The 26,756-nt window shown below is 46.9% G+C and overlaps 1 protein-coding gene across 5 annotated transcripts in view; it reads right to left on the reverse strand.

Annotated features, from left to right (window-relative positions):
* Positions 1 to 665: 665 nt before the first annotated feature.
* si:zfos-588f8.1 overlaps positions 666 to 26,756 on the reverse strand; it is a 51,133-nt gene continuing 25,042 nt past the window's right edge. Inside the window, exons 5-44 of one of the 5 annotated variants that reach the window (XM_062557118.1) lie at positions 26,228 to 26,290; positions 25,819 to 25,918; positions 25,487 to 25,587; positions 24,874 to 25,003; positions 24,510 to 24,599; positions 24,246 to 24,362; positions 23,924 to 24,058; positions 23,712 to 23,833; positions 23,323 to 23,464; positions 22,957 to 23,152; positions 22,573 to 22,648; positions 21,948 to 22,040; positions 20,027 to 20,140; positions 18,884 to 18,923; positions 18,563 to 18,685; positions 16,512 to 16,592; positions 16,195 to 16,305; positions 15,595 to 15,717; positions 15,278 to 15,427; positions 14,702 to 14,859; positions 13,320 to 14,594; positions 13,052 to 13,136; positions 12,680 to 12,841; positions 11,670 to 11,773; positions 10,007 to 10,110; positions 9,477 to 9,664; positions 8,788 to 8,895; positions 8,497 to 8,667; positions 8,187 to 8,228; positions 7,861 to 7,972; positions 7,689 to 7,762; positions 7,364 to 7,556; positions 6,928 to 7,056; positions 6,585 to 6,690; positions 6,190 to 6,321; positions 5,551 to 5,674; positions 5,252 to 5,299; positions 4,121 to 4,239; positions 3,242 to 3,417; positions 666 to 2,414 (exon numbers count right to left, since the gene is read on the reverse strand). In XM_062557118.1, coding sequence (XP_062413102.1) covers positions 1,987 to 2,414; positions 3,242 to 3,417; positions 4,121 to 4,239; positions 5,252 to 5,299; positions 5,551 to 5,674; positions 6,190 to 6,321; positions 6,585 to 6,690; positions 6,928 to 7,056; positions 7,364 to 7,556; positions 7,689 to 7,762; positions 7,861 to 7,972; positions 8,187 to 8,228; positions 8,497 to 8,667; positions 8,788 to 8,895; positions 9,477 to 9,664; positions 10,007 to 10,110; positions 11,670 to 11,773; positions 12,680 to 12,841; positions 13,052 to 13,136; positions 13,320 to 14,594; positions 14,702 to 14,859; positions 15,278 to 15,427; positions 15,595 to 15,717; positions 16,195 to 16,305; positions 16,512 to 16,592; positions 18,563 to 18,685; positions 18,884 to 18,923; positions 20,027 to 20,140; positions 21,948 to 22,040; positions 22,573 to 22,648; positions 22,957 to 23,152; positions 23,323 to 23,464; positions 23,712 to 23,833; positions 23,924 to 24,058; positions 24,246 to 24,362; positions 24,510 to 24,599; positions 24,874 to 25,003; positions 25,487 to 25,587; positions 25,819 to 25,918; positions 26,228 to 26,290 — 6,145 coding nt within the window. In that variant the 3' untranslated portion in view covers positions 666 to 1,986. The remainder of the gene's footprint in view (positions 2,415 to 3,241; positions 3,418 to 4,120; positions 4,240 to 5,251; positions 5,300 to 5,550; positions 5,675 to 6,189; positions 6,322 to 6,584; positions 6,691 to 6,927; positions 7,057 to 7,363; positions 7,557 to 7,688; positions 7,763 to 7,860; positions 7,973 to 8,186; positions 8,229 to 8,496; positions 8,668 to 8,787; positions 8,896 to 9,476; positions 9,665 to 10,006; positions 10,111 to 11,669; positions 11,774 to 12,679; positions 12,842 to 13,051; positions 13,137 to 13,319; positions 14,595 to 14,701; positions 14,860 to 15,277; positions 15,428 to 15,594; positions 15,718 to 16,194; positions 16,306 to 16,511; positions 16,593 to 18,562; positions 18,686 to 18,883; positions 18,924 to 20,026; positions 20,141 to 21,947; positions 22,041 to 22,572; positions 22,649 to 22,956; positions 23,153 to 23,322; positions 23,465 to 23,711; positions 23,834 to 23,923; positions 24,059 to 24,245; positions 24,363 to 24,509; positions 24,600 to 24,873; positions 25,004 to 25,486; positions 25,588 to 25,818; positions 25,919 to 26,227; positions 26,291 to 26,756) is intronic. The other 4 variants (XM_062557119.1, XM_062557120.1, XM_062557121.1 and 1 more) reach the window with 4 other exon arrangements.

Raw genomic sequence — 26,756 nt, forward strand, 5'->3', positions numbered from 1 at the left:
AATGTGCATGCATGGGAGTAACACAATGGTGTCAAAACAACCAACAGGTCTCATTTTGTATAGCAGTGGCACTGCATAGTTGATGAGGAAGCTATTTGGTGGGGAGTCCATGTTGGGCTTGTATGGCCAGTCCCAAGTATGGCATGAATTGGTCATCCTGTGAGAAAATGAATAATGTAAGATGACATTTTCAGGGCTGACAGACAGGAAATTATCTGTGCCTGAAATTATCAAATACATTCGAAGACAATATAGAGAATAGCCTTTCTTGACATCGCTCCATGGCGAGCTCAAGCCTGAATTCAGGTATCACACCTTAACTCCACCAGGCCTGCATTTTTTAAAAAAGCTGATGGACATCTATTTTTTCAATTAAAAGTTAAATTGCAGGCAACAGTGTCTAAAGTTGTGTGCCGTGGTGGTGGTTAGTGACTAGTGGAAAATCATCAACAACTTACAGTTCCTGAATCAGAAACCAGCTTTAGGAGGGAGAAACTGATGATCATAAAATATTCAGATCATAATGTAGACTGGAGAGATGGTTAGAAAGCACGTTGACTGCCTAGATTTTCGCTGTTATGGCATACCATAGCTGTGATCCTGCTCATGGTGTTTTTCCACAACACTGAGCCCTTCAACATGTGATACACACAGACGACACTAGATGGTGGAAATGTTCTCAAAATGTATTATGTATAGACACTATGGTCCAAAGGGTGCATAAGCTTTAGGCCTTTGCGGAGCAACTGGGAGATGTATGACTACAATAAATATATACATTAACACTGGACATTCAAAACCTGCAGCCAGTACAAATTGTATTGTAAGAAAATAAAAGAGTTAATCATTCCTCCATAGTCTTAAAACGCAAAAGGCATCACTAATGACAACAAGAATGATCCACACTGACACTTTCTGTATAATCCACGATTAACACACATCCAATCAAGACTAGACCAGCATTCATTCAATACAGCACAACCTCAGTCCATCAGCAGTTTTAATGACATTAGTATTTTAAAACACCATGGCTTTCAACCGGAAGGGCTTATCCTTCAATATGTCCATGTTCAATATAAAAATCCGGTTTCACGAAAGAGTGTCCATCAGTTCACTGAAGCCATGGAGAATGTAGAAATGTTAAACAAGAACGACATGATGAAGGAGCTAGAGGAAAGTTGATTAAAAAATAGGGGACCCTTGGGCGGGGTAAGCGGTTGTGTTTATCATCTCAGAGAAAGTGGCTTGTGCTGCTCCCATTTTCCCTTTGTTAGCAGAAAGCAGTGTGCTGAACATCCCAATGTAGACAGAGATATGGGGGCAAGAATAGGGCAGTAAATGTAATCCAAACCCAACCCCTGTCCCCTATTCTCAAACTCAACAGCAGAGTGAGTGTTTGGTCCTGTGTTGGACATGTCTAGATGCTGTACCCCCTGACCCCCCCAATAAAATGAAAACCCATACAAGATCCATCCATTATTAATCAATGCTGGAGAGAAGAGAATGTTACAATTTGTACAAAGTTGTTGATGAAGGCACAACTGATTACATGTCCACAGCTGGTTTGGTTCTACCATGAAAATATCATATCAGGGAATGAAAAGGTGCAATATCATGACAATTAACATTATGATACTACCTCTACGACTAGGAACAAATCAGGCCTCAGGAACCGTTTATGTGCCTGAAGCACAGCATTAATGTTCTTAAAAAAAACAATATATTAACAGCATTAAAAAGTGCTTTGTGAGAAATAACAACAAAACAAAACAAAAAAAAAACACAAGATGGTATAGCATTCCTCTGCTTCTCATTGAGTGAGTGTAGCTGGTGGTAGCCTGGGCATCAGACGCCCCATGGCCAGGTTTGAGATGGCAGCAGGTTGAGCCAGTCTTAGAGCTTTCGAGGGGAGCTTCACACCTGGCGAGGACAGGTGGGGGGGGGGGCAATCCAGACAGCTGTCCACTTCTGTCCAGGACTGTCTCCTCAGTCCGCCTCTCCCGCAGGAGAATAGTCATCTATGAAGGGGATGTCCGGGTCAGAGAATCGCCTCTTGACCTTGGTGGCGGTCGGGGAGGGGAGGGACGCCGACGACGGGGAGGGCGGCAGCGCGGAGCCGAGGTCGCTGCCGGGGGCGATGTAGAGCGACTGGATGCTGTCCTTGCGGCGGCCGGGCTGCTCGCGGCGCTGCACCATGGTGAGGAAGGCGCGGCGCGAGGCCGGCGTGGCGGAGGCGGCGGCCGACGGGGAGACGCCGGGGGGCAGCCGCACCGTGCCGGGGATGATGGGGTGGCGGCGCTGGATCTGCTGCCGCACGGCGCTCAGCCACGAGGTGCTCTCGGCGCGCTGGGGCAGGTCGGCGGGCTTCGGGGGACAAGCGGGACGAGGCCGGCGCGCCGCTACGGGAGTCCTGCCTGGAAGACAGCGGAGCGGGTGAGTACAGGGCGGGAACAACAGCACAGCAGGACAGAGAGAGAGTCAGAGAGAGATGGAAAAACAAGTTGTGATAAGTGAGTGATAAAGGAGTAACATAAAAATGTGACAGTAAATTCACTGTGAACTGAAAGAAAAAACATAATCATGCTAACGTGTGATATACCATTAGTACAGAACCATAGAAATTCCTGACATTTTATTAATGGTCATCATCAGACATACTAGCTCAGCTAATTTCCTAAATTTATTCTGAGTCCTATAAATTAGAAATCATTATAAGGTTAATGTTTAAATGTAATAAAAAGCAATAATATTTGATGTTATGTTATGGTAGTAATAATAAAGAAATTCATGGATTACCCAAAATGGTGTGCTGTTAGACTAAGATTTTTCTTACAATAACTCAAAACTAATAGTCGGATCATAAGACCATCTACTGTCAGGATCAGAAATCATTTACACGAGATCGAACAATTTCTTCTTGGTTTGAGAAGACCAAGAATGTCTTTGTGTGAAAGAAACATGCATAAACATAAGACTCATGCAGCTTGCGTTGGCACAAAAGACTCTTGGAGACGATAACAACCTGCTACAGAGCGGAGGGCACCGGCACCCGCTTTAAATGCACCACCACCAGCTTCTCCAGACCTGCACCACAAAAAACGACAGGGAGGGGGGGAGGGCCACACGTTGGATCACCGAAGCGCACGTGAGAAAAGCCAGAAAGGGGGGGAGGGGGGTTAGAGGGTGGGGGGGGGGCAGAGTTGGAATGGGAGAGCAGAAAGACTGTACCTTCAATACTGACCTTCCGTCTCGGTGTTGCTGGTGGTGGTGGTGGCTGGAGGGGAGCCGGTGGTGAGGGTAGGGGTGGCCACGCGATCGTCCAGCAGGCTCTCTGAGCTCAGCGACGCCTCAGAGTCCAAGTTCTCCTGATCAGAACCGGGCTGCTCCAGCTCAGGCAGCCTACAGGCCAGCTCCTCTCTGGACACGACATCCGACACACACACACACACACACACACACACACACACACACACACACACACACACACACACACACACACACACACACACACACACACACACACACACACACACACACACACACACGAGAGCACAGAGGTCAACAACCAGTAAAGTGTGGACAAACACACACAACAACCTGGGGACTAAATGTCTTAAGTGCCGTTCATACCAAGAACGGTAACGATAGGTTAACAATAACAAAAAAATATCGCTCTAGATATATATGAACAGACGTCCACACAAAGCCTATAAAAATAGTGAAGAATGAAGAACAATATTGTTGGGGATCACTTTCAGAGAGATTTTGCAAGCAATAGAAAGCTGACTGCCAATCAGAATCCATCAATTTTCAGATGTCACATTCATCAACACGATTTTCATTAACGCGACTAGATGATTTCATATCAGAGCTTTAGTCACTCTTAGCAAATGAAATATATTGTCTGTTCACCCAAAATAAAATGGATTAAGTGCACTGAATTAACAACTTAAATAATAGAAACACTTGTCATAAGTGCACAAACCGGTGTCACAACAAATCAGAAGGTGCTCATTCAGGTGAGAGAACATTCAAAACAAAGTAAGTTTGCATAAGAGCCTGATCTATCTGGGCTACCATAACACAGTAAAGACAAGCATATAGTAGAAAGGTTCTGTACTTCTCCTGTTTGATGGACTTGATCCTCTCCATCAGGTTTCTCTCTGCCTCCGTGTCCGAGTCGATCGGCTCGTTCTCAGGCACCACGCACAGGTCTGAAGACGACGGCTTCTCCCTCACCTGGAGAAGGAAAGCGCCAGACATAAGACAGGTTAGTGAAGCGACTGGAGCGACGAGCTGGGGGTGGACGATGACCACGCCGCAGTGCATTCTGGGTTAGTGGAGTAGGAGGAAATGGGAGGACGGGACACCTCTGCCAGGCCACATGCTCTCTCTGTTTTCACAGGATCCTCTAGAATAATGATTCAGGTTAGGGTATTAGGAGTAGGGGATGGGGGGGATGAGGAGAGTCATACAATGGATTGCCATGTCAATTGAATGTTAAAAGATTACAGAGCACAGATTCCAAAAGACACCAATCACATCACCCTACAGGAAATAAGAGAAAACAACACTCAAGTCACTCACACACACACACACACACACACACACACACACACACACAGAAAGAGAGCGAGCACCAGTCTCTATGGCAGGAATTTCAAAGCCTTGTGCGGCATGGCAGATCTGCATCACATATGCTTCTTGGCGGAATACAAAAGCTATTAACACATTTTAGCTCTAGGGGAGAGAGGGCCTATGAGAAACAACTGTTGAGCTATCCTAAGAAAAACAAAAAAACAAAACATACCCCACTGGAAACACAATGGGAACATCAGAGAGGCCTGCACAGCACAGCTTTGAAACTCATGCCACTGTCACAAAGGAATTGACTTCCCAACCCCCATAAAAGAGATCTGTTATGTTTTCCACAAAAGTAGACAAACCATTCCACACCTGCCCCTCTATATACACTCGCACATCACAGCAGTCCGAAACAGACACGAGGCTACATGCACTCCGCTACGGAGCCCAGGAGGCGTCTCCAGCGCGGGCCGGATCTGGCTCGGACGCGGGCCAGGCCCGTTCCACAGCTGGCCGCCATATGGGGGGTTAGTAGTATGGGGAGAGGGGGATGGATGGACGGATGGATGAAATGAGATGCACGTCATGCACGTGCAAAGATGAGCACTTCAAAACAAAAACCCAAACGGGACCACGTCATGACCAGCCGAGCGACGCTCATACATACCGAGCCTCTCACCACCGGAGAGGTGTACCTGAGTGGTAACCGCCACGTCTACAGAAAACCAAAACAAGGAACAAAAAAAAAGAACCAGACAGCAGGACAACGGTTACATATGCAGACAAGAAGCGAACTTGAGACAAAACATGAAACACGACCTGTGGAGCTCCAAAACCAGCTCCACACTATGGAGGGACATTGGAACCAGACATTTGCTTGGGACAACACGCTGACTGGTATGCAACAGGTCTAACAAAACGCTGAGGAAAGCTGAGGGCTGGAAAGGGTAGAGAGTGGGCACCAACCGTGTGGTTTCTCTTCAGCTTGAGCTGGTGGACGGCCAGGTTCTCGGCGTACTCCAGCTGCTCGATCTCGTCCATCTTCTCGTTGTAGCGTCTGATCTGCTCGTGGATGAGCATCTCCACGCACCTGACGGAAACACAGGAGGGACAATCGCAAGGTTACACGACACCTTTCCCAGTCACACAACAGGCGTTAATGGGGAATAACAGGTCAAACCAAACAGAAATGACAAACTGCAGTGTGTGAATATGAAAAATATTCTTCCGTCTCAGAAGCAGAAGGAGCACCAAATAAGTATAAAATCATGCATTCATAGGACATCTAATAAAGCCCAAGGCAAACAAATGTCACTGTCATCCATCTAGACTTTTAAGCCCTCCTCAGAAACCAACTCAGGTTACGCAACTCAAAAGGTTACAATTGGCAAGTGACAAGTTCTCAGACAGGAACAATGCATCATATTTGAGGAAAGGGCAAAAATGACTCATATGGCAGAATCGTTATGTGAAGATGATCGTTATGTGAAGTGTACACACACAGCATGTCCGGTCTCTGTCTAAGTTGTGACCTACATTCCACGTCTGTGTTTTGCTTCAAGATTAAACCTGATGTAGTGAGACTCGGGAGAGACTGACACTTACATGGTTGTCTTGGCGACATCCTTCATGCTCATGAGTGGATCGGCACTGTCTGGACAGCGCAGGATGCACGGGGCGAAGACGATGGCCAGAGAGTTGGGGGTCATGCGGTTGTGCACTTCCTCTTTTGACACTCTGTCAGAGAGTCACAGACACGTCACACATTAAATGATGTACTCAGCAACATGTCTATGTCTTCCTTCTTAAATTGTACAGTGGATCAATCCACACACTTGTCTTTACTTAAGACACTTCACCGTTGTTTTGATGAATTGTAAAAAAAAAAAAAACAGCCATTGCTGTTGCAAATAGCCATTTTTGGTCTGGAAAATACTTAAAGATGCCAAGAGAAAGTCATGGTTGGCAGCTCTGGTCAACCATTAGAAACGTGAGCTCACCTGACGAGGTGAAAAATGAGTCTCTCCAGCGTGTTGAAGTGTGATGTGGGAAGCTGATCCAGGCCTCTGTAAATGGCTTGAAGCTGTTCTTGCTTTTCAGGGAGTTCTGCAAAGAGACAGAAGTCAAGTCATATGACTGAACGTTACATCAAAGGCTTAAAGGCACGTTGCAGGATCTAGGCATAATGTATAGACCCATGTTCAAAAAACAACAACAACAACAACAACAACAACAACAAAAACGTTTTAGGTTGCCACCAGACAGGATTAATTCCCTTGTTGACAACTGCTTCACAACAATACAAACACCAATGTCTGAATCCATTTGCGTGGAGACACCTACCCACAGCTCGGAGGAAATCACTGTAGTAGGTGAAGGTCATGAGGGGGTCAGGCAGCTCTCTGAGCCACTGCTTGATCAGGCCTGTGACAATGTGGGTGGAGTAGTTCTCAAGGCACACACTGGTAGGGTCTGGAGGAGCAGAGAAACCCAGGAAATACCACCACAGGTAAGAAAGTCAAGCTTGCTATATGATATGAGGATATGAAGATTTCAAAACCATCATGCAAGCGGTCGGTCACCAAAAAGTATGATCCAAAGGCAATCTTAACCTGCTACCTGTTAAGGTATTCTATTAAGTGAAAAAGGATTCAGCTACACAATCCAAACAATTGTCACAGTGACCAGCCAAATATATGTGTGTGTGTATGTCTGATCTTGTCTACTCAAAAAAATTCTAAGTCAATGGCTAATGGCTGCAATGTCTCTCAGGACTTGCCTGCCTCCATCTTCTGGTAGAGCTCTTTCATGCGGTTGGCAGAGCCAGACTTCCTATAGATGCCCTCAGTGTAGAGGCCATTCATCTCCACGTGCTCCAGCATGATCTCCAGAACAACGGGGACCGGGGTCTTGTCGTTGGTCAGGTGGCACACACGCACACCGAAGTTGCGCATCCCCGAATCCTCCTCGTTCTGAAGGAGAGGTGTGTGTGTGAGGCATGGTCACTAAATACACACGCTGTATTTCTGTGCTGAACCAGCCCAGATTTTATACAGAGGTCACGTAACACGAGTGATGACAGACAGAATGGAACCAACACAAACCTTCTTGGCACAGAAAGAGGAGCAGTCTGTGGTAATTTTGCTCAGGCATTTCTTGTGGCACACCATTTTGCAGTCTGTAAACACAAGAGGAGTTTGGTTACACTCGTCAAGGCAGAGGAGCCAGAATGACGTACTGTATGCTGAATGCTGACTGGATGAGGTCTTCACTCACAGCTACACATGCAGGCTTTCTCCATGCCCCAGATATACGAGGTGCACTGGTCACATGACTGCACAATGTTGACCTGGTAGGTGGTGAACATGTGGTCCAATGGGCTTTCCATCTACAAATAGAACAGCAAGGTCAGCACTAGCAGCATCCTCGAGCATTCTCAACGGAGGAAAGAATCTCAAGGTTCATTCACAAGGTCGACAAATTAAACCAGAAAAAAAGGAAACGCTACAATTCCTACAAGGCTTCGTGAGGTACCAAAATAAAGTTTTAGGATTAAAATTGGATTCGGCTAGGCTACATATAGGTGAATAAGCTCAACTTACGCTTTTATCCTTTTTCCGTCTCTTTTTCCGTGTTTTAGCGGGCTGGAATAAGCAAAAAGGTCAGCAGGTGAATTCTTGCCAACACTACTTTCAGCATTATGTGATGCCTTACACCAAGTTATACCAAATAACCATCAGAGAGCACACATGCTACATTACGGCCTTCCAAAGGCAACTAATATTCATTACTTTAAATGAACTCCAGATGGACATCGGGTGTACATACACGTGTGTGTGTGTGTGTGTGTGTGTGTGTGTGTGTGTGTGTGTGTGTGTGTGTGTGTGTGTGTGTGTGTGTGTGTGTATATACCTTGGCTGGCTCCGCTTCCTCCTTCTTAATCTCTCCTCGTATGAAGCCATCCAGGACCGACTGGAAGAGGTTGACCACCAGCTGCACCTCGGCCTTCTGCTTCTCTCCCGCGAGAGCCACCACCTTCATCTGGTAATTCTTCATCAGGGCCTTGTAGCCAATGTGAGGCTTCTTTTAAGACAGCCATAAGAACAGAAGAGTGAAGGCACACAAGTATCAGTCAACAAAGCACAGATAAAGTATGCAGTCAAGAGGGTGAACGGTCTGTGAGGGGTACAGTAAGTGACGTACAGACAAGGAGTACATGCTCTTGATGGTCTCTCTGAACTCCCGGGTAGCCGTGATGAAGATGTCCTCTGTGGCGGACAGCTGCTTACCTCTGGAGCGGAGGTCGTTCACCTACAGGAGAACACAGAGCCAAACGCACGTGAACCAATAGAGATGGAATTACATGAAACGTCATGGTGCCACTGCTTCATCCATCTGAATGGCTTCATATTTGGTACAGTACATGCGGATTAAACAGGACTCAAGGCTTGCTGAAATAGTCTGAAGTCTGGCAAAAACCTTGACTGCACATGTCATATCAAGGTGATCTTTCAGAGTAGAAATACAGTTTGAATGTTTAAAATACACTAAGATAACCTAGAAAAGATCTGTGTGGAGAAAAAAACACTGATTTGTAGACCAACAAACTGCTTTGATCCATTTGAAGAGCTTTGTTGAAATAAGAATGGCCAGTTGTACAAAACCTAGATTTTACATTTCATACCAAAGCGATAGGTCAGATAAGTGGTCATAAGAGCTGAGGAGCTGAATTAGACGGTTTAAAAACATCAGATTAGATAAGTTGAGGAAATATAGACCAACAAAAATATATTTTGCCTACAAGAGCAGCAGATTCACTCGATGATACTAGAACTTGAACTAGACAGGATGAAACAGTTGATAACAAAACAGGCCCAGGAATGAGGTCGGACCTGATTGCCAAGGAACTCGTCCAAGTGGCGCAGCTCGTTGGCGTTGGTGATCTCGCGATCCAGCGAGGCATTCCACTGCTCGGACACCCGCGTGGCGCGGCTGATCTTGATGGTGGGGTTGCGGCCTCCGCGTCCGATTGGCGCCTCGCTGTGGTGGTGCGCGCGGGAGGAATGAGGCGGGTGGGCAACTGCGTGGAGGAGAGTTAGGAGAGAAGACCAAACATGAGACCCCCAATGGGAGCAGACATTACAGTGCCGAGATCTTTTGCCAGATATTGAAATGCGTAATCACTGGTGTGGAACGCATACATAAGCAGATAACAGAAATGTGAGCATGCAAGGGTGGCCTTCAGACAAAGATTTTGTATCTTGGAGTGAGTTTTTGTTTCTTTACATCAACGCAATCTCAGAAGACAATCTTTTCAATGGTGGGGCGACACAACACAAAACGGCACAGCACGCTATTGGCCTCATTTCATACATTCACTTAAGTGCTATTATTAGGCCTTATTTGCATAAGCCTTGCATACCTTCTGCAGAGCGTTCAGCAAGAGACTGGGCCATAGTGAGGTCCCCATCCTCTGGTGTTTGAACTTTCTCACGCTTCTTCAGGATCTTCCTCAGGAACCCAGACCTAGTGAGCACACACACAACCCAAAGAATGGATTTAAAATATGCCTCTCTATAGCATTACATGCCAAGCTAGAGGACACACACATCACACAGAGGGACATATGTTGACTAGAGAAACAAGAACCTGCATGTGTATGTGTACGGGTATTGTTATGATATTTAGCAGAGACTTTTGTAAGATTAAGGTCTTAAGGAAATAAGTGTTTGTGTGCTGCATAATTGCCAGGCTTTCATTCAGGGATGGGGCAGTACGCTTCTTTCCATATTGACATACTTATGTCACATGGGACACATGTGAGACCATTATTTCAAGACATGTTCTCAAGGTCTGTTTTTTGTCTGTGTTCAAAGATCCCTCCCCACCACCACCCATCTCCTATCTTTCCACCTAGACCAATATTAAATCAAGTCTTAAACTCAAGGGATGTCATTTCCCGTGCCAACTATTGTCTACTCTGCACAGGGACACCCTACTTATACCAATCAACCGTGGAGAATCCAGAGCAGCAACACAGCTCTGGGACCAACTCACAGCATACCAGGGCTGTCATCAAACTCACCTGATCCCTAAATATATGTGCTCTTAATAACATCAAGCAACCACGTTCACATAGCCTACCATTTTGTGGTATTTTCTCTCCGATTACTATTTCGGTCTGGTCTTGAACCTCAAATCTCAATCTTGTGCTGGCCTTGATGGGCACGGTTCTTGGGATTTGTCTGGGTCTCAACATGATCTTGACTACCGTGAGCACACAAAACATTTGCTCGCTTTGGCAACATGTCCATTTGAAACCCATGCTTATGTTTAACAAGGCGGATGTTTACATTAATGCCATGGTTACAAGAAACATGGAGACAACATGTGCCATTTGATTCTCCGCCTGATGCTACCACCAGGGCAGTGAATGGCCCTTCCTCCAACAAACCGCTGCTCAAAGGAAATTAAGTTTTCAGGAATCCAAGGAATCCATCCCCTCCCATAACGAGGGCCTCTGCAGCTATATAAGGTAGAGGAAAGTTTACACATCACTGAAGATAGATGAGCAGCCCTGGATGGAACCATCGAGGCAGTCGAGACTCCCGGGGGAATCAGTGAGTCAGACTGTGTGAAAGGCCACCCATGTCTGACCTGAGCTTCATGAGTCACTACACTGTCAACTTGGTTGGAATATGAACACTACGCCTAAAACCACAGGATCTTCATTCAATGCAGACTTAGTAATATCAGGGATTTCTGTAACATCCCTCTAACTTATATTACGTTAGGCTCACAAACAGTCAAGAATAGAAGTGAACAGTACATCAAAATGGACCTACAAGGCGAAATTACAGTCTAAAAAACAATCTACAGTGGGGCCCATTTGTGGAGAATGTGTATACTTTCGTTGAGGACCAAAACAATGGTAACCACCGCGGTTGTGAATAAGACCGGAGCTGTCCTTTCAGCTGCTCCAGTGGATAAGCATCTTGCTCATTAGGTTATCCACTGAGGAGACAAGTCCGCTCATCCTGTGGTGTGAGATTGTGTTAGGAGACAAGGGAGAGGAAATACTGTACTTCTCTGGGGTGGAGGGGTGGAGGTGGGGAGTGTCCTGCTGGCCCTCGGGTGATCTCCTGCTGGCTTTGGCGCCTTCCGCTATCGACTCCGTACTGACTTGACCCTGTGGAACAGCCATCAAGCACGCCAGAGGTTAGCAAAACAGCCAGAGACCTCTCCGCAGCATGACTGAGACACTCCACTCCTCCGAGCAGGTCTTCAGGGTCTCGAAAAGGAAGCAGATTGTGATTAAATGAAGAGGATCTGGCCCATGGTTAGTAAGCGCCCTCGAAAGTCACCTCATTATTCTGCCCATTATTCAGAAAGCTGAGAATAAATTAGATGAGTATTTCATGAATTTCCCCCAAAAGGCAAGTTAGTAGTCCACCACCATTTTGACCTTTACAATTTAAAAAAAATAAATAATAATTCTCTAAATTAATTGTACAGGCGTATGATTGGAGGGAGGGATGGATTTATAAACTATGAGATTGTGACAGGTAAGAGACATTGTATTAGCAAATTAAACATAAACTATTGATTATGGAACATTATGCATGTCAAATGTTAACGGTGTTCATGTAATAGAGCCAGAAGCTTTCTGTGATTGGCTTGTTAAAAGTGCAGAGGGCTCAGTGCTTCAATGACTAGCACATTCCAAGAAGACTTGGAGGAAACACATACAGCATGTACTGAACTTAAGGTATGGTTCGGTCTTCTGCCAAAAACAGTGTATGCAGCCTGAGGGAGTGAACATTTGTTTATCTTCCTCTGAGGTAGGTGTAGTGACAAAAAAAAAAAGAAAGAAATCTGACACTGTCTGTCTAATGTCCAAACACACATCCAATCAAGACTGAACAGGAAAAACAGGTCTTCAGAGAAGAGAAGGGTAAGAGAAGTCAAACCGACGATTCCGGGCTCCACCTCCCAATGCAATGTTTTCATTTTATTTCACAAGCAGCCAGGCGAAAACACCACCTCCTCCTCCTCCCCACCCCAAAAACGGCAGCAACCTCTACTGTGGTTTCACCTGAACCTGCGGTCTGCCTGGAGGCGTGGCCTGGACTGGACTCACGGGGGGCAAAGGGAAAGACCAGTACTCCACGTCTTCCATTTCTGCGCTTTTTACTGGCAAGCAGCTACGTGCAAAACCTAGCCGGCGTTTGCGTCGTTTGCGGTGACGCACTCGCCCCTGAGTGAGCCAGACAAGCACAGTGACATACTGATCCTCATGAGCCACATGCTGACAAGCGGACAGATATTACACCTGTACACACCTACGTCCAACATGCAGCAGCTCTACACATCTCACACACCGAGTAAATGTTAGTTAAATTTACAGCACAGCTATTGACTACTAAAATCAAAAAAGTCTTTCTACAAAGGTCGTTAGCAAGGTTACCTGTCTGTTTCCAGGGCCGTCTCCAGTAGGGGAGACAAAATTGGAGACATCATCAAGAGATAACGAGATGTCCCTATCCTGAGCCCTGTAAACAAGATACATACAAACATACAAGAATAAATAAGAATACAAGGATAAATAAACCAAAAAAATACAATAATATGCAAACATCTACAGCTCTATGCTTTTCTTTGAGCTCTTCTATCTCAATTTATATCCGAGCAATCTCGTTAAAAGGTCTTCAAAGTGAAAGCAAAAGTGGATGTACCGCAGAGCATTTATTTTCCTGCTCTTGGGGATCTGTGCTTCAGGCGAGGTGCTCTCTGACGCCTGCCCTCCCCTCTTGCCCTTCCTCCTGTCCGAATGCCTGTCCCGGTCGCTGGCTTTGCCGTGACTCGGCAGGCTCGCCGTTCCCACTGGCGGTGAACTGGGGGCTTCGTTGTGCCCATTACGATCCGTCTTGGCGCCAGGGATATCCAAGGGCAGCGTGGAGGGTCGGACCGGCGCGGGAGACGAGCTCTTGCCCTCCTTGGACTTCCCTTTGTCCTTCCAGGCCACAAAGGTGTACTGGTCCAGCTCTTTGCTGTCGGAGTTCTCCTTGGGCTTGGCCTCAGGTGCGCTGCTGGTGCTGGGGCTGGGGCTGCTGGGGGGGGGCTCGTGGCTTTTGAGCTTGGGGGACAGGTCGTCCTTGGAGGCCGACGCAGCCCTCTGGAGCTCCCTCTGGCTGTGCTCCAGGCCTCGCTGTCGCCTGAGCTCTCTCTTCTCTTGGCTCCGTGACGTCTGGGCCTTTCCTTGCTGCTGGGGAGCAGCTTTGGACGCTTTCTCCTGGACAGCACCAGAGACGTCGGAATCTGCAGGAGCCTCCTGCGTCAGAGACTGCTGCTCCTTCTCTGGCACGGCTGCTGTGTGACTGACCTCCTGACCTTTTGGCGAAGCTGGAGCGGCCTCGTTGACCTTGACAGGTGCGCTTTGAAGCGACTCAGGTGCAGGCCCTGCCTTAGCCTGTGTACCGTTTTTTTCTGGATGGGGGACATCCGAGGCTTTCTTGTCATCTTCTGACGTTGAGCACTCCTGGATGGGGGACCTGCCCCCCTCCTGGGACTGGATGTCCTGAGACTGCTCTGGGCTTTCTGCTTGTACCGCTGGTTCTGGCTGGCTGGCGCTTTCAGGCATTTCCGCCTCGCTCTTGGGCTCCTGAGGGTCTTCTGGTGCTACTGCCTGAGAACTTTGTGGGGCAGCCTGCTGCTCCATTTCCAATGCTCGCTTGGCAGACTCTTCCTCCTCTTTCAGTTTCCTAGCTGCCTCCTCTTCCTCTTCCTTCACCCTCTTTGCTTCAGCCTCGGCTGCTAATCGCATTTCTTCTTTTCTTTTTGCCTCCTCTTCCTCCTCCCTACTCTTAGCTTCCTCCTCTTCTCTTCTCCTCGTCTCTTCCTCCTCTCTCCTTTTTGCCTCCTCTTCCTCTCTTCTTCTTGCTTCTTCCTCCTCTCTTCTTCTGGCCTCTTCCTCTTCTCTCTTCTTTTTCTCCTCCCTGATGGACTGGCATCTAGAAAACGAAATTAGCGACAAGCGTTACAAACAACACAAGTGAAATCACCTTATAATGATGATTAGAAATGAAGTGGTTGGTTGTTTATGGGTGTGGTGCAGTACCTTCGTCGTGCCGAGTTCCCCCTCACCAACGCCTGCATCTTCCGGATGGCGGACCGTTGCCGTAGATACTCTGTCCTCTGCCTGCAGCCCCTCCAGTGGGCCTGCAGCAGGGTGGCTGCCCGCCATCGCCGATCCCTACAACAACGCCGCCAGCATCTCTGGATGGTGAGAGAGAGAGAGAGAGAGAGAGAGAGAGAGAGAGAGAGAGGAAGCAAATGTTTTCGGTGTGCATACTACATACATGGTACAGTTTTATTCACAAGATTCACAAAATTATTCATAAGGGGAAAAAATTCAAATCTGGTCATCCTGTAATCAGTATTTTCTTACAATCACATCTGTTTGAAAGTAAGTTGTCAGGGTATAGGCAACACATGGGCAAACACAAAGGGCAAATACACTACTCTCTGTACTTGACCTTCCTCTGAGTTAAAGCTATGACTTCAATGTTTTCAGTGCCTTTAAACAGAAGGCCACCACAAGCATATATTTACCATTTAGCTCCAGTCATTTCCTAGAGCAGCTGAGTCATAATTAAAGTGGGGACTAAACAGTGTCCAGATGTGTTTAGTTTACCTGAAGGAGGATGGCAGACTGCCTCATACTCTCAAAGTGCCGCTGCTCAAGCTTGGACCGGAACCAGCGCTGCAGGAAGATGATCTTGTACATGACGTCTTTGTGCAGCGTGTCCTGCAGCTTCTGACGTTCAAGCTCCTTAAGGTAGACCTAAGGAGGATGTTCACTAATGGTCACTTTACAAGCTTGGCATTCAAATTGTCAAAACATACAAACACCACAGGGCTTAGCACTGTGGGATACATGTAATCTGAAATCGGTCCATCTGATTTCCTTTCCAAATGTGTTTTTAAAATTCTTAGTGCAGTTTCGATTACCTTGGTTTTGCCAATCTGATAGGTAGTGTTGTCTAGTCCCATCTTCCGAAGGAGAGCCGAGATGTCCTCTTGGCATCCAGTAGCATTCCTGGGCAGCAACACTCGAAACTGCTCCAAGAATTCCTGCAAGATCAACATATCCAAAGACAGTTTTGATCGAATCCCCAAGCAGCAGTGGTGTGATCTGAATAACTAGCAGAGCTTTTTTTTTTGGTGCAGCATCCCTGGAATTCACACACACCAGCGGGTTGGTGCATCTAAAGGGACACTTCACCGATTAGCATTAAGCTTTGTATCTTTAGAAAACCAGTCATGTTTTTGAGTGGTCATGCATCATTCCTCAGCCTTGAGATGGGAGAAATACGGATTTGAATGAAACCCACGAATAGGACTTCCTGCTTTCAATGATGTAAAATTATGATTTTTACATCATTGAAAGCAGGAAGTCCAACATTGAAATCCGTATTTCTCCCATCTCAAGGCAAACTGAGGGAATGATGCGCGACCATTCAAAAACATGACTTGTTTTCTAAAGATACAAAGCTTAATGCTAATCGGTGAAGTGTCCCTTTAAGGAATCACCTATTCAGCGCCTCTCACCTGATAAGTGTACTTGGCACCGTACCCAGACCTCCGGATGCGCACCGTCTCCAGCATGCCTGTGTACCGCAGCTGCTGCAGAATCAGGGACTCATCAAAGCACATCTCCCTCTGATGGGGAAAAAAAACAAACACAACATGAACACCTTACAGTGCGGTTTCTGGGGATACAGAGGTCATGGGCAGCCTTGGTTTACATACGTCTTGCATTTTAAATGAGCAAGCAAGGACCAGAAGTCTGATCCAAAGGCAGGTACGGCCGAGTATATGCAAACGCTAGAGCAGAATTGAAATGGTGTTCGCTCGAGTTGTGTCACCTTTTCAGCATTAGACCTGAGGCAGCGGATGAAGAATGGTTCGGCCCTTCCCAGCGTCTCCAGCAGCTTGCTCAGGGAGGTCTGGAGAAGAGAGCGACACAGTGATTCAGTATTTACACGAGATTCCAGTGACACCAGGGAACTGACAGGTCAACAAGGGGATATTTTCAAGACATTTCCAGGAGGCACTTTTGATCATCTCATCTAGCTAAAATCCATTTTAAAGGGATAGTTCGGGTTTTAAGACACAAAGTTATATGGGTTCCCTGTCAGCAACGTTGTGCATCAGCACTGACTTACCCCGCAACAGCGTCCTGTGAGCCGAGATCCAGCCGGTTTTTGATGCTGAAGAAAGTAGTCCGGCAAGTTTCTGGGGTCACGAAAGTAAAGTGTTTTTCTTCTCAAAACCATATGCGTTCAAAAGAGTGATATATTTGCACCACAAAAACGTTGTCCAGGAAAAATTCAAACCTCGTTATCACTTACTTATTTTTCGCGATTCCTATCACTGGGCGCTACTGACAGCTGGACAACGTTTTTGTGGTGCAAATATATCACTCTGTTGAACGCATATGGTTTTGAGAAGAAAAACACTTTACTTTCGTGACCCCAGAAACTTGCCGGACTACTTTCTTCAGCATCAACAACGATCAAAAACCGGCTGGATCTCGGCTCACAGGACGCTGTCGGGGGGTAAGTCAGTGCTGATGCACAACGTTGCTGACAGGGAACCCATATAACTTCGTGTCTTAAAACCCGAACTATCCCTTTAAGTTCTTGGCTAGCCACACTGAAGGTTCCAGTAATAATTCACAAACTGGATGCATTAGAGTTCAGCTGTAGGCAATTTCAGCTTTTTCCTATCAGGCCTTCTGACATTTTGTGGTTAGTGTCTAAAGTATTATTGAAGTTTCTGAACCCAACATCAAAGTCATTCTGTGACCGGTCTGTCTAAAATTATCCAGAGGATCAATCATGGTAAGTGTTTGAGTTCAAGACAGATACATGTGCCTTCTTCCAGACAGACTCCTACTTCCTCCAGTAGCTTTAAACCTTGAGAATTGAAGTGGGATTTTGTTTTGCTGCAGACATTTCTTTGGAGGTCAACAGCAGTTTGTCTCACATCTTAACTGTACTCTGGAACTGTTAATCATGCTGATGGAGGAATAGGGGAATTTATGCATCAAGTCAATTTTTAATCCGTCTACAATGGGAAGTCACAGATAACCACTTAAGTGCTACTTTAACATTTTAAAATATGGAGAACAAAGATTTTTGTCAAAAAAGGATTTACATTTAAACAGCTCTCTTTATTATCCCAATATTGTATGAATTATTCCTTTCATAATTGTTTATTAATTTCCCCAATCAACCCAAAGTGACCTGAATTTCAAGCATCTTTTCAGAGAGTATGGCAATACTGTGAATCTAATTAACAAGGTCAGACCCTTACCTGTTAAACAATAATCAGAGAGAAAGATGCTGACATAGTCTTCTTCTTCAGAAGACCATCTATGAGCTTAGTTCAACTGTTCAATACTGAGACTGATACCATTACCAGCTGACAGAAGTGGCTTGTAAGAGGAAATCTGTCTTGATCATGTGAGACAATATTAAGACTAAACAAATATGTTGACATTGCCTTACTCTTCTGAAGACTATCCTTGGATCTAGTTAGAATACGCAGCACTGGAGTTGATGCCAGCTGACAGAAGTGGCTTGGCAAGAGGAAATCTTCGCCTTGATCAGCATACCGTTTCTGCTGTTTCTTAAGTCATGAGCTTATATTGTCCTTTTGTACTTTCCGTACGGGACGAAGACGTTTCTGGAAATTCTCAACTGAAATAAAGATTTAATTTTCGAAAGCACCCATTTTTCACTTCCCATTATCCAGACGATGGGATTGAAGCCACATGTTTGGCACTGCTAGATGTCTCAGAGGAGACTGCTTATACTGGCCATTCTAACCCAACACGACTGGTTTTTGAAATAGGGCAGCCTCGGCACAGGACTACCCTCTTGTATGAGGAGGGGCAGTTTGGTGGATCTACCTGGAACTGAGCGCTGATGCTGGGGGGCTTCTTCTTCTTGTGCAGGTGAAGCAGAGACTTGGTGGTGCGATCATGCAATGTGAGGCCCACGATGTATTTAAGTGACCGTGAGTCAAGGAGCACCTAGATGAGCAGGGACATCAAGGGGGTGAGTTCGAATGACTTAAGACCTTCACATACACTGACTCTGAACTGGAAGACCTACATTTCCTAAGTAATCAAAGGCGTTAGTACCCATCATCACTAAATAGGAAAGATGCTTTTGTGCATGTAATAATCGCAACTAGTTTGATTTCAATGTAAAATCCTTACAGTCTTTACCTTAGGAATGAGCTGTTTCTGCTTGGTGTTCTTATTTTTCCTGTAGAGAGGAAGTGTGAGAGGGTTTGAGGGTTTGTTTGAGTGCAGAGGTGTGTGTCTGTGTGAGGGCGAGGGCTGGGTTAGTACAGTGAGTCATGCTCAGTCGGTGAGGGAGGCGGGGCACACCTGCGGGAGAGGAACGGGGTGGAGGGGGGGTTGGCGTGGAGGGAAATGTGGAGGGTGATGCTTTTCAGCCCACCCATCTGATTTTTACCACACTCTGTTGCTAGCAAACATCTCTCCGTTTCTATTCATCGCATGGCTAAGGGCTTAAAGTGAAAATCTGTATAGCAGACAGCGGGATTCCTACATGCCGTATATCACATTTGACATGGTTGCTTGTCGAAATGTTACAATCTGCCTGTTTCTAGTGATTCACGACCGGGAGAAGCTCGAGAGCAGCTGCTTCGAATAATCACTGCCAGCATCCAGGAGAGCAGGCCCTACAGCGGCCTGCAGAACAGCGAGGAAAAGGCGGAGTCTGCAGCCCAGTGGCACTCCTCTTGAGAAGCCATCGTTATGTCAGTAATGCTTGGTCATGCAGCAGTAGCAGCGGCAGCAGCTACACAGAAGCGATTGCATCTAGCGCGATCATCCAGTTAGCATTGCTACGCAGCCCGATCAAACGGTAGGACATGGCCCCGGCAGGACCTCGGGAGATCTAAGCTCATCTGTGCTAACGAGGATCACGCTGGCCGCGGACACATGAGGGCACTCCACGGTGGGCAGCCATGTGCTGTTCTATAAAAAGCAGCGGTGGGTTGAGGCATCTGCTCATTACGCTATTAGCTGTTGGGAGAGTCTCCGTGAGGAAAAGGTAAGGTGAGGTGAGGCGTAGAGTGCCCCCTGATTAAAGAGAGAGCTTGCTTTGTTTTCCGAGACGATAACAACAACAACCTCTAGTGATGACGAGACCGGAAAGGTGCTTCAAACTCAGACGCTTAATAGAAAGCCTAAAGAACACCGCTCTACTTGATAAACAAGCACTACATGGATCTGTGAAAAGGACACCACGGTTAAGTTAATAGTTCAAAATCAGGCTGGCACTAGGGTGGGCTGATCCGGGCATCGTGGAGGGAGGGGGCGGGGGGGCGTCACACTCACTGAAGGACGTGGCGTGGGAACCGCAGGCGCCCCCAGGACTGCAGTAGCTTGCGAGGGTCCTCACCGTCCAACTGCAAGTCTTTAATGGAGCTGATGATTTGGGCATGCATGTCCCTGATTCAGCCCAGGAGGAGGCGCAGTGGAGCAGGGAGGAGAGGCAGGGAGGGGAGGGGTGATGGGGAAGGGGTGGGGAAGAGGTGGAGTGGGGTGGCATACAGGTATGAGGTAAGGACACAAACCCCAATACTGAGCAGAACACACACGTACGCACACACAAACACACACACGCACGCACGCACCCTCCACCATTAGAATCAATCACACTCAAAACATACTGGCCACCATTAAACACAAACCCTTGTCCCACAAAAATGACATATGCAGAATGGTGAGGGCTAAGAGGGACTAAGAGCTTGTGGCAGAAGGGAGCAATCAATTCCCTCTCAGAGATGCATGAAAACAATCAATCTGAGATCGATACAACTGATGGGAAATCCTGCTGCCCTCTGCTCGAGAGTACGGCTATATCGCCTGCTTTAACTGAAAAGCAGGCAATTCCAGGTTCAGAGAGTGGAAAACCTGCTGCATTACCGCTTCACCCATCCATGCCTTGAGCTACCGCATCTCCTCTAACGGTTCTAGCCGCAAGCTCAAGAATGGCTCTATTAAGAAAATGCATACGATTCGCTGCGACTCTCTGAGCCTGGATTGCCCTTCTCTGCTTAGTTCCCCTCAGCCCTCACCATGGTGCCAGCATTAGAAGTGAATTTGTGCCTGGTGTTTGTAACCTGCCAAAGCAGATTGGTGAGGACTGTGAGCATGCACTCCTCAGAGCGTTTTCCCTGCATTTATTTGTGCTGCCTTCCATGCGAGGGGAGGTGAGGGGGGGCGGGAAGGGGGTTACGCTAGCTTGACCTGGAACTGGTGTTAACAAAAAGAGTGGACTTTCACCTCCACTCTCGGCCGAATCCATGCAGTCAGTACTTACCAAATCCCAAACACTAACGGGAGGTCAAACAAGAGACTAATGTGGGGCACCCTCCACAAAAAAAAAGAAGAAAAAGCAAGGACAGAAATTCTCTGGGAATTTTAGGATCTACAAAGCATCATCTGTAGTTTCGGTCAATCTGCCTACATACTGTATATCCCTAACGGCTAACAGTGCAATGTGCACAGAAAGTATAGAACTGGAAAGTCCGTATGCTGCCCAGTATGGGCTTTCTCCTCTGCTGGACTCTACGGGAATGGCCCTCACCCCCAAACAAACCACAGGGGCTTTTCTACTTTATTTCTTTGTGTGCAGAGCTTTCTTGGCTTCCAGTGCTATAAATCGCCATATCACTGCTTAAGCCGAGCAAACAGTCCCATGCCCCATACTTCAAGATTATTAAACGTGGCCGAGAATTGAGAGCGCAGGCTGAGACGGAGAGAATGAGGCCCAGCGAAAGAAACTGGGTGAAAAAAAGAAGAAAGAGACAGCAAGACGGAGAGGGATCATATTTCCCTGTGGCTACAAATGGCGGGTTGAGAAGAAAAACACAGGGACTGCTCTCAGAGCTCTGACTAATATTTCTGGGCAAGGTCTTCCTGGTTCCAGTGCGTTTTGAAGGCTTTCGCCAACAAAAACAACTGCCAAAAAGCCATTGCTTTTCTCCTCTTTAGTTAGCGTTCTCAAAATGAACAACTTAAGATGGTGATCTAAAAAAAATCTATTACCTACTTGAAATTGGGTTAAATCAAAACCAAAACCCTTGGAGCGAGTATAAAGTCTTGAACCTTCACCAACAGCTGCTTTTTTTTTGCCTGTAGATGCTAACAAGACCCAGAGAGTTTCTGAACGTGCCGAGAGGGCTCCCCCCATCCGCCCACGCAAAACGTCCTGTTTGACCTCCCAGTGTTTCCTTTTATCTAGGCCACTTACTTCTTACTCTCAAAGCTAGCAAAGATGTCCTCAAAGGCCTCTAGGGGGCGCTCCTCTGAGTGATCAAAGGAGAATTCGAGCATAGAGGTACGGCTGTGGAGGGGAACAAACGGCACACAGGGGGTCACTGTAGGGCAGACGGGAGAGGCGAGACGCTGCCGGAGACTGCCATGGTCCTGGGAGAGGCGCTTACTTGGACCTGCGTACTGATCATCATGGGCTGGCATTGGCTTAATACTTTTAAGGATCAGCCCAGGTGGATTTGCAGATCATAGACTTGAGTCAGTGGCTGAATGTGCAAACAGTGATATTACACCAAATTGGATCATGACTGTTGACGATTAGCCTTTAAAAGGATGAGGCTTTTAAGCGAGTGCGTCCGACTGGACATAATCTGGTAAATATCAGCCGAGCACTCTAGAGGGACAGGCTTCTCCACAGGATCATTGTGCAAATCTAGCCAGCAGTGTGTCTTAGGGGATGAGAGAAGAGTCACATGACGTCCCAAAACACAAAGGCTGAAGACAGGAAGAGATCAAGTTCCCCAACTGAAGTTTCCTTCTTTCTATCGTCGCCTGGCTTCTTTCTCTCCTGTCTACACTGAGAGAGCTGCTATACTCCTTACCGGTACATCCTTTCAATTGGTGTGTTGGACCGTTGTATTTCCCCAAGGGGCGTCCTAGAAGTGGGTCTGGTCACACCTATGCAGGCACATGTGCACACACACACACACACACACGAATCAACAATGGAAAATCTATTCTTGAGTTTCAAACAAACAGCATTAACAGCTATTTACAAACACAATGGTCCTGTTGTTTCAGAGCAATTGCTTGTTTTGTTCGCTCCCCATCTACCATAATTTCATTTAATCCCAGATGAAAACTGGCCTCTCTCCGATGTCAGTTGAGTGCCACTTTAACATAGGTGCGATTTATAATGTGATAAAAACTAGCAACAGGCAATGGAGAGCCAGAAACTTCAGTAAGACCAGTTGGCATGTGCATACCCGCTGTCTTAGCTGCCCAGCGTCGGCCTGCCTCGTTGAACGCAGCTATGCCACGGATGGTGGCACGGAGGATGCCCCAGCGGAACATGGCGATAGGGTCCATCCCAATGAGCTGACGCACGTACGCCCGGTCACTGCTGCGCAGCAGCGCCACGATATCGGGCCGCATGTGGTCAGTGTTCTTCTCCCTAAAGTCCTGCAGGCCGAGGGAGGGAAAAAAAACAGCAATTTGAGCGTGGTGAAATAAGGACACAGCCCGATGGAAAGAGATAAAAGGGCAAATGGCGGAAGGCCAAATGGAGACTAATAGGATGGCTAATACAGACTTACAAAACACACTTTTTTATAATAATTTAAGCAGGTTACCTTGATCTGGTACTTGACGTTTCCAGCAAAATGCCGGATGACGAATGCCGGCTCCATCACCGGCGTAGCGACAAAGTACTTGTTGCTGTGGTGCTGCTGCTTAAACTTGGCCAGCAGTGTTTTGTCAGTGGCATGAGGAAAGCTGTGGGGGGGAGATATATAGCATCATAAGCAAACACATCACATTCGCCATCAGTTGGCGTCGAGCACTATACTGCTCATTGGGTTCTGTTCATAGACTGTAAAAAATAGGTTCTGTTTCATAACAAAAGCCACATGTCTCTTCAGCTGAGAAGCTTAGCGCTTGACTGAGAGCCAGAGCAGAGAGAGGGAGCTGCTTACAGGACTCCCTGTGCACCGATACACCCCCCCCATGTGTGCAGCCTTACTTGCTCTCCTCATCCAGTAACTGGAGGAGCCCGGTGGGCTTCCTGCTGATCAGGTGGATGCACCCCACGTTGTCCGTGTAGTCGATGTTGTGCCAGGTGATGCCCTCTGTCTGGTACTCCTCCTGTGGACCAGAAAGGGAAGGTGGTCAAGTCTCCACACGGCACGACTAAAATCAGAGTGTCAAAGGGCACGAGTCCAGAAGCACACGTACCTGCTCAAGTTTAAAGATGTGCTGGTTGAAGTAATACTGAAGCTGCTCGTTGGCGTAATTAATGCAAAACTGCTCAAAGCTGTTGCTCGGGAAGTCCTCGAAACCAAAAATATCCAGCACACCAATAGATAGGCACTTGGGGAAGGATAAAGAAAAAAAGAAGCAAGTAAGTAAACACACAATACACGTTCACTCAGAAAATCACTCAGTCATTTGAGCACCCGTTGGTTAATGAATACAAATGACCTTTTTATGATTAATGACTGATCGACCACTGCAGCCCTAGCACATAGCTTAGCTGTCCTCGTTGACAGACACTCACCGGCACGGATTCCTCCATGTCTTTCTTGTTTAGCAGCGCATGATTGATGCGCAGAACGATCCAGTCGAACAAGGCACTGTACAGAGATTTGGCCATGGAGTCCCGTGCTGTGATGGCCTGAGGGGGACATTAGTGAGAGGAGAAACTTTGAAACAATTCTGACAGGGCCGCACAGGCAGGAAAATGCTACCTTTCTTGACAGGCAATTAACTTTGAGGGTAAATAATGCATGGTAATGGCAGGCTTTCAGGCATGGCTGCTCACCTCGCTGTGGCTGTAAGGGAGGATTAGCTTGTCATTGACTGTCACCGTTTTCCGTTTCGTGAGCGCCTCTACGAGCAACTCCTCCTTAACCTGCGAGGAGACATGAACACAGATGACTTCACAGGTGACTACGAGCGTCTGCGGACTCCATTTAAGCTTTTTAGGGTCCCACGGATACAGTGTGGCGTGAACATGTCAGCTTGAGGGATTTTCACTGGTTAAGGTCAGACTGCTGAGAGCTTAAAAGGCTCGAGAGAATGAATATTTTAGTTGACACATGCACACACACTTATGCAAAGACTCTGAAAAACTACAGAAATGACTTTTTCCCTCATAGAGGGACTGTACAAGCCGCAATCCACACCTTCAGCAGGTCGGAGAGGGTGCTGAGGACCTCAGGAGGACCCACATCCAGCCCCTCGTCACGGCCCGTCGACTTGCGCCGGTACGTCACATTGCCCAGATACAAGATGGCCGACAGTACTGAGAATATTCTGCAATGATCAAGAGAGGGGGGGGGGGGGGGGGAGAGCATGAGACCACTGTATGCCCTACTGAGGATTCACATTCTGGCCATTCTAAGACCAGGGGGTGATACTGTATGTCAGCAGCACTTTCATAGGACGGATTTGTGTGCACCAAGCAAAAGTGAAAATGAACTGGCAAGCGCAAGGCTGCAGGAGGTCAGTGCTTGACGCTACAGTATATGGGCCACGAGAGCCAAAACATGATGACATCAACAGGAAATGCAACGTCTAAAGTTAGCTTATATGCTGAGCATCATTACTTTTTGAGCTGCAGAAAAAAACATGAAGGCGCTATTCTACAGAAGCTGTGACACACATTATTATTTATATGAACCATAAAAAAACATTCATATTTTATCAACCAGACATAGCCATGTTTAATTCTTCAGGGCAGAGATCTTATAAGTTCTCTGGGAGGCTGAAATGTGAGGACCTGGCCAATCCACTCACTGTTTTTTGGTGGCAGGCAGGAAGCCCACCATCTCCATAGCCTGCTGCAAACGCTCAAAGTCATGCCGAAGGTCTTCTTCATCTTCGATCATAAAGTTTTGCTGAAGAGACAAGAGCCCAAGAGAGAAAACGGCTTACTAAACTCCTTCACGACAGACATGTCATGTCAAAAAACAAAATGGAACTTGGCGAAAATGAGGAACGATACTGTATAAATGTGAATAGGACACAGAGTAGTGCACATAAACAACACAGTCTTCTAGGGCCTGTGCCGGTGAATGACAGGTTGCAGGAGGTGAGAGATGGGGAAAGGAGTAGAGGTAGCAACTGACCTGCTTGAGGTAGAGGTAGTCTTCAGGCTGTAGCAGCTTGAACTCCTTGCGTTCCTCTTCAGAGGCTCCCACCAGTAGGTAGTAAAACACATGGTAGTTCCTGTCCAGGGGTAGTAGAGCTTTTACTGACCAATGCTAAAGCCCATTAACAGCCCCAGAAAACACCAATACACTGGTTACCCATATAAATATGCCATCAAATAATGTGGTTGGTTTGGAGAATGAAAAATCAATATACTTGCACACGAAAATGTGAAATTGTTTGTAAACAACACCATGAAGATAAATGTTTCAGACAGGTGTCTGAAGCAGCAGAATATTGAATGTGATGAATGGCCCTGATATTTAGACAAAGAGCTTCTGGAGGTCAAAGAGACACAAAGGTCATGACCTCGCCGGGTTGCTTTACCTCTCATTTTTCTCTCTAGAGACCAGGCGGGATTTCTCCAGCAGATACTTCTCCACCACAGCCCTGCAAATGTGGAGAGAGGGGAGACCAAAAGAAAACATGAGTGAAAATCAATAAAGTGACACCAAGGCCAGTCTGGCCTCTCGCTCATACACACTATCTTTCTCACTCTCTCTCTCTCTCTCTCTCTCTCTCTCTCTCTCTCTCTATGGACTTGTTTTTAAATGGGCTTGGAACAGGCTTTGGGGGGGGGCGAGTCAGACTGCCAGAGCAGATGGCCTTCACAACTCGTTGAATAGAGACAAAGTTGTCAGAAAGGGTGCAACGACACTGGGCAGTGACCAGCGCTCTCCCACCAGCCAGTGTGTCTGCAAGTTAGGTCTTTTTTAGCCTAACTCAATTGGTTAAAGGTGGGACCTGACGAAAACAAAAACATGCCAGCCACTTTTGAATACACTCATAAAAATACCAAGCAGGTATGTTGGCCTTTAGTCTCCTCGGGAGACTCCCCTGCCACGTTAAGGTAAAC

This window comes from Sardina pilchardus, chromosome 15 (genome assembly GCF_963854185.1).
Source record: "Sardina pilchardus chromosome 15, fSarPil1.1, whole genome shotgun sequence".
Lineage (NCBI taxonomy): Eukaryota > Metazoa > Chordata > Actinopteri > Clupeiformes > Clupeidae > Sardina > Sardina pilchardus.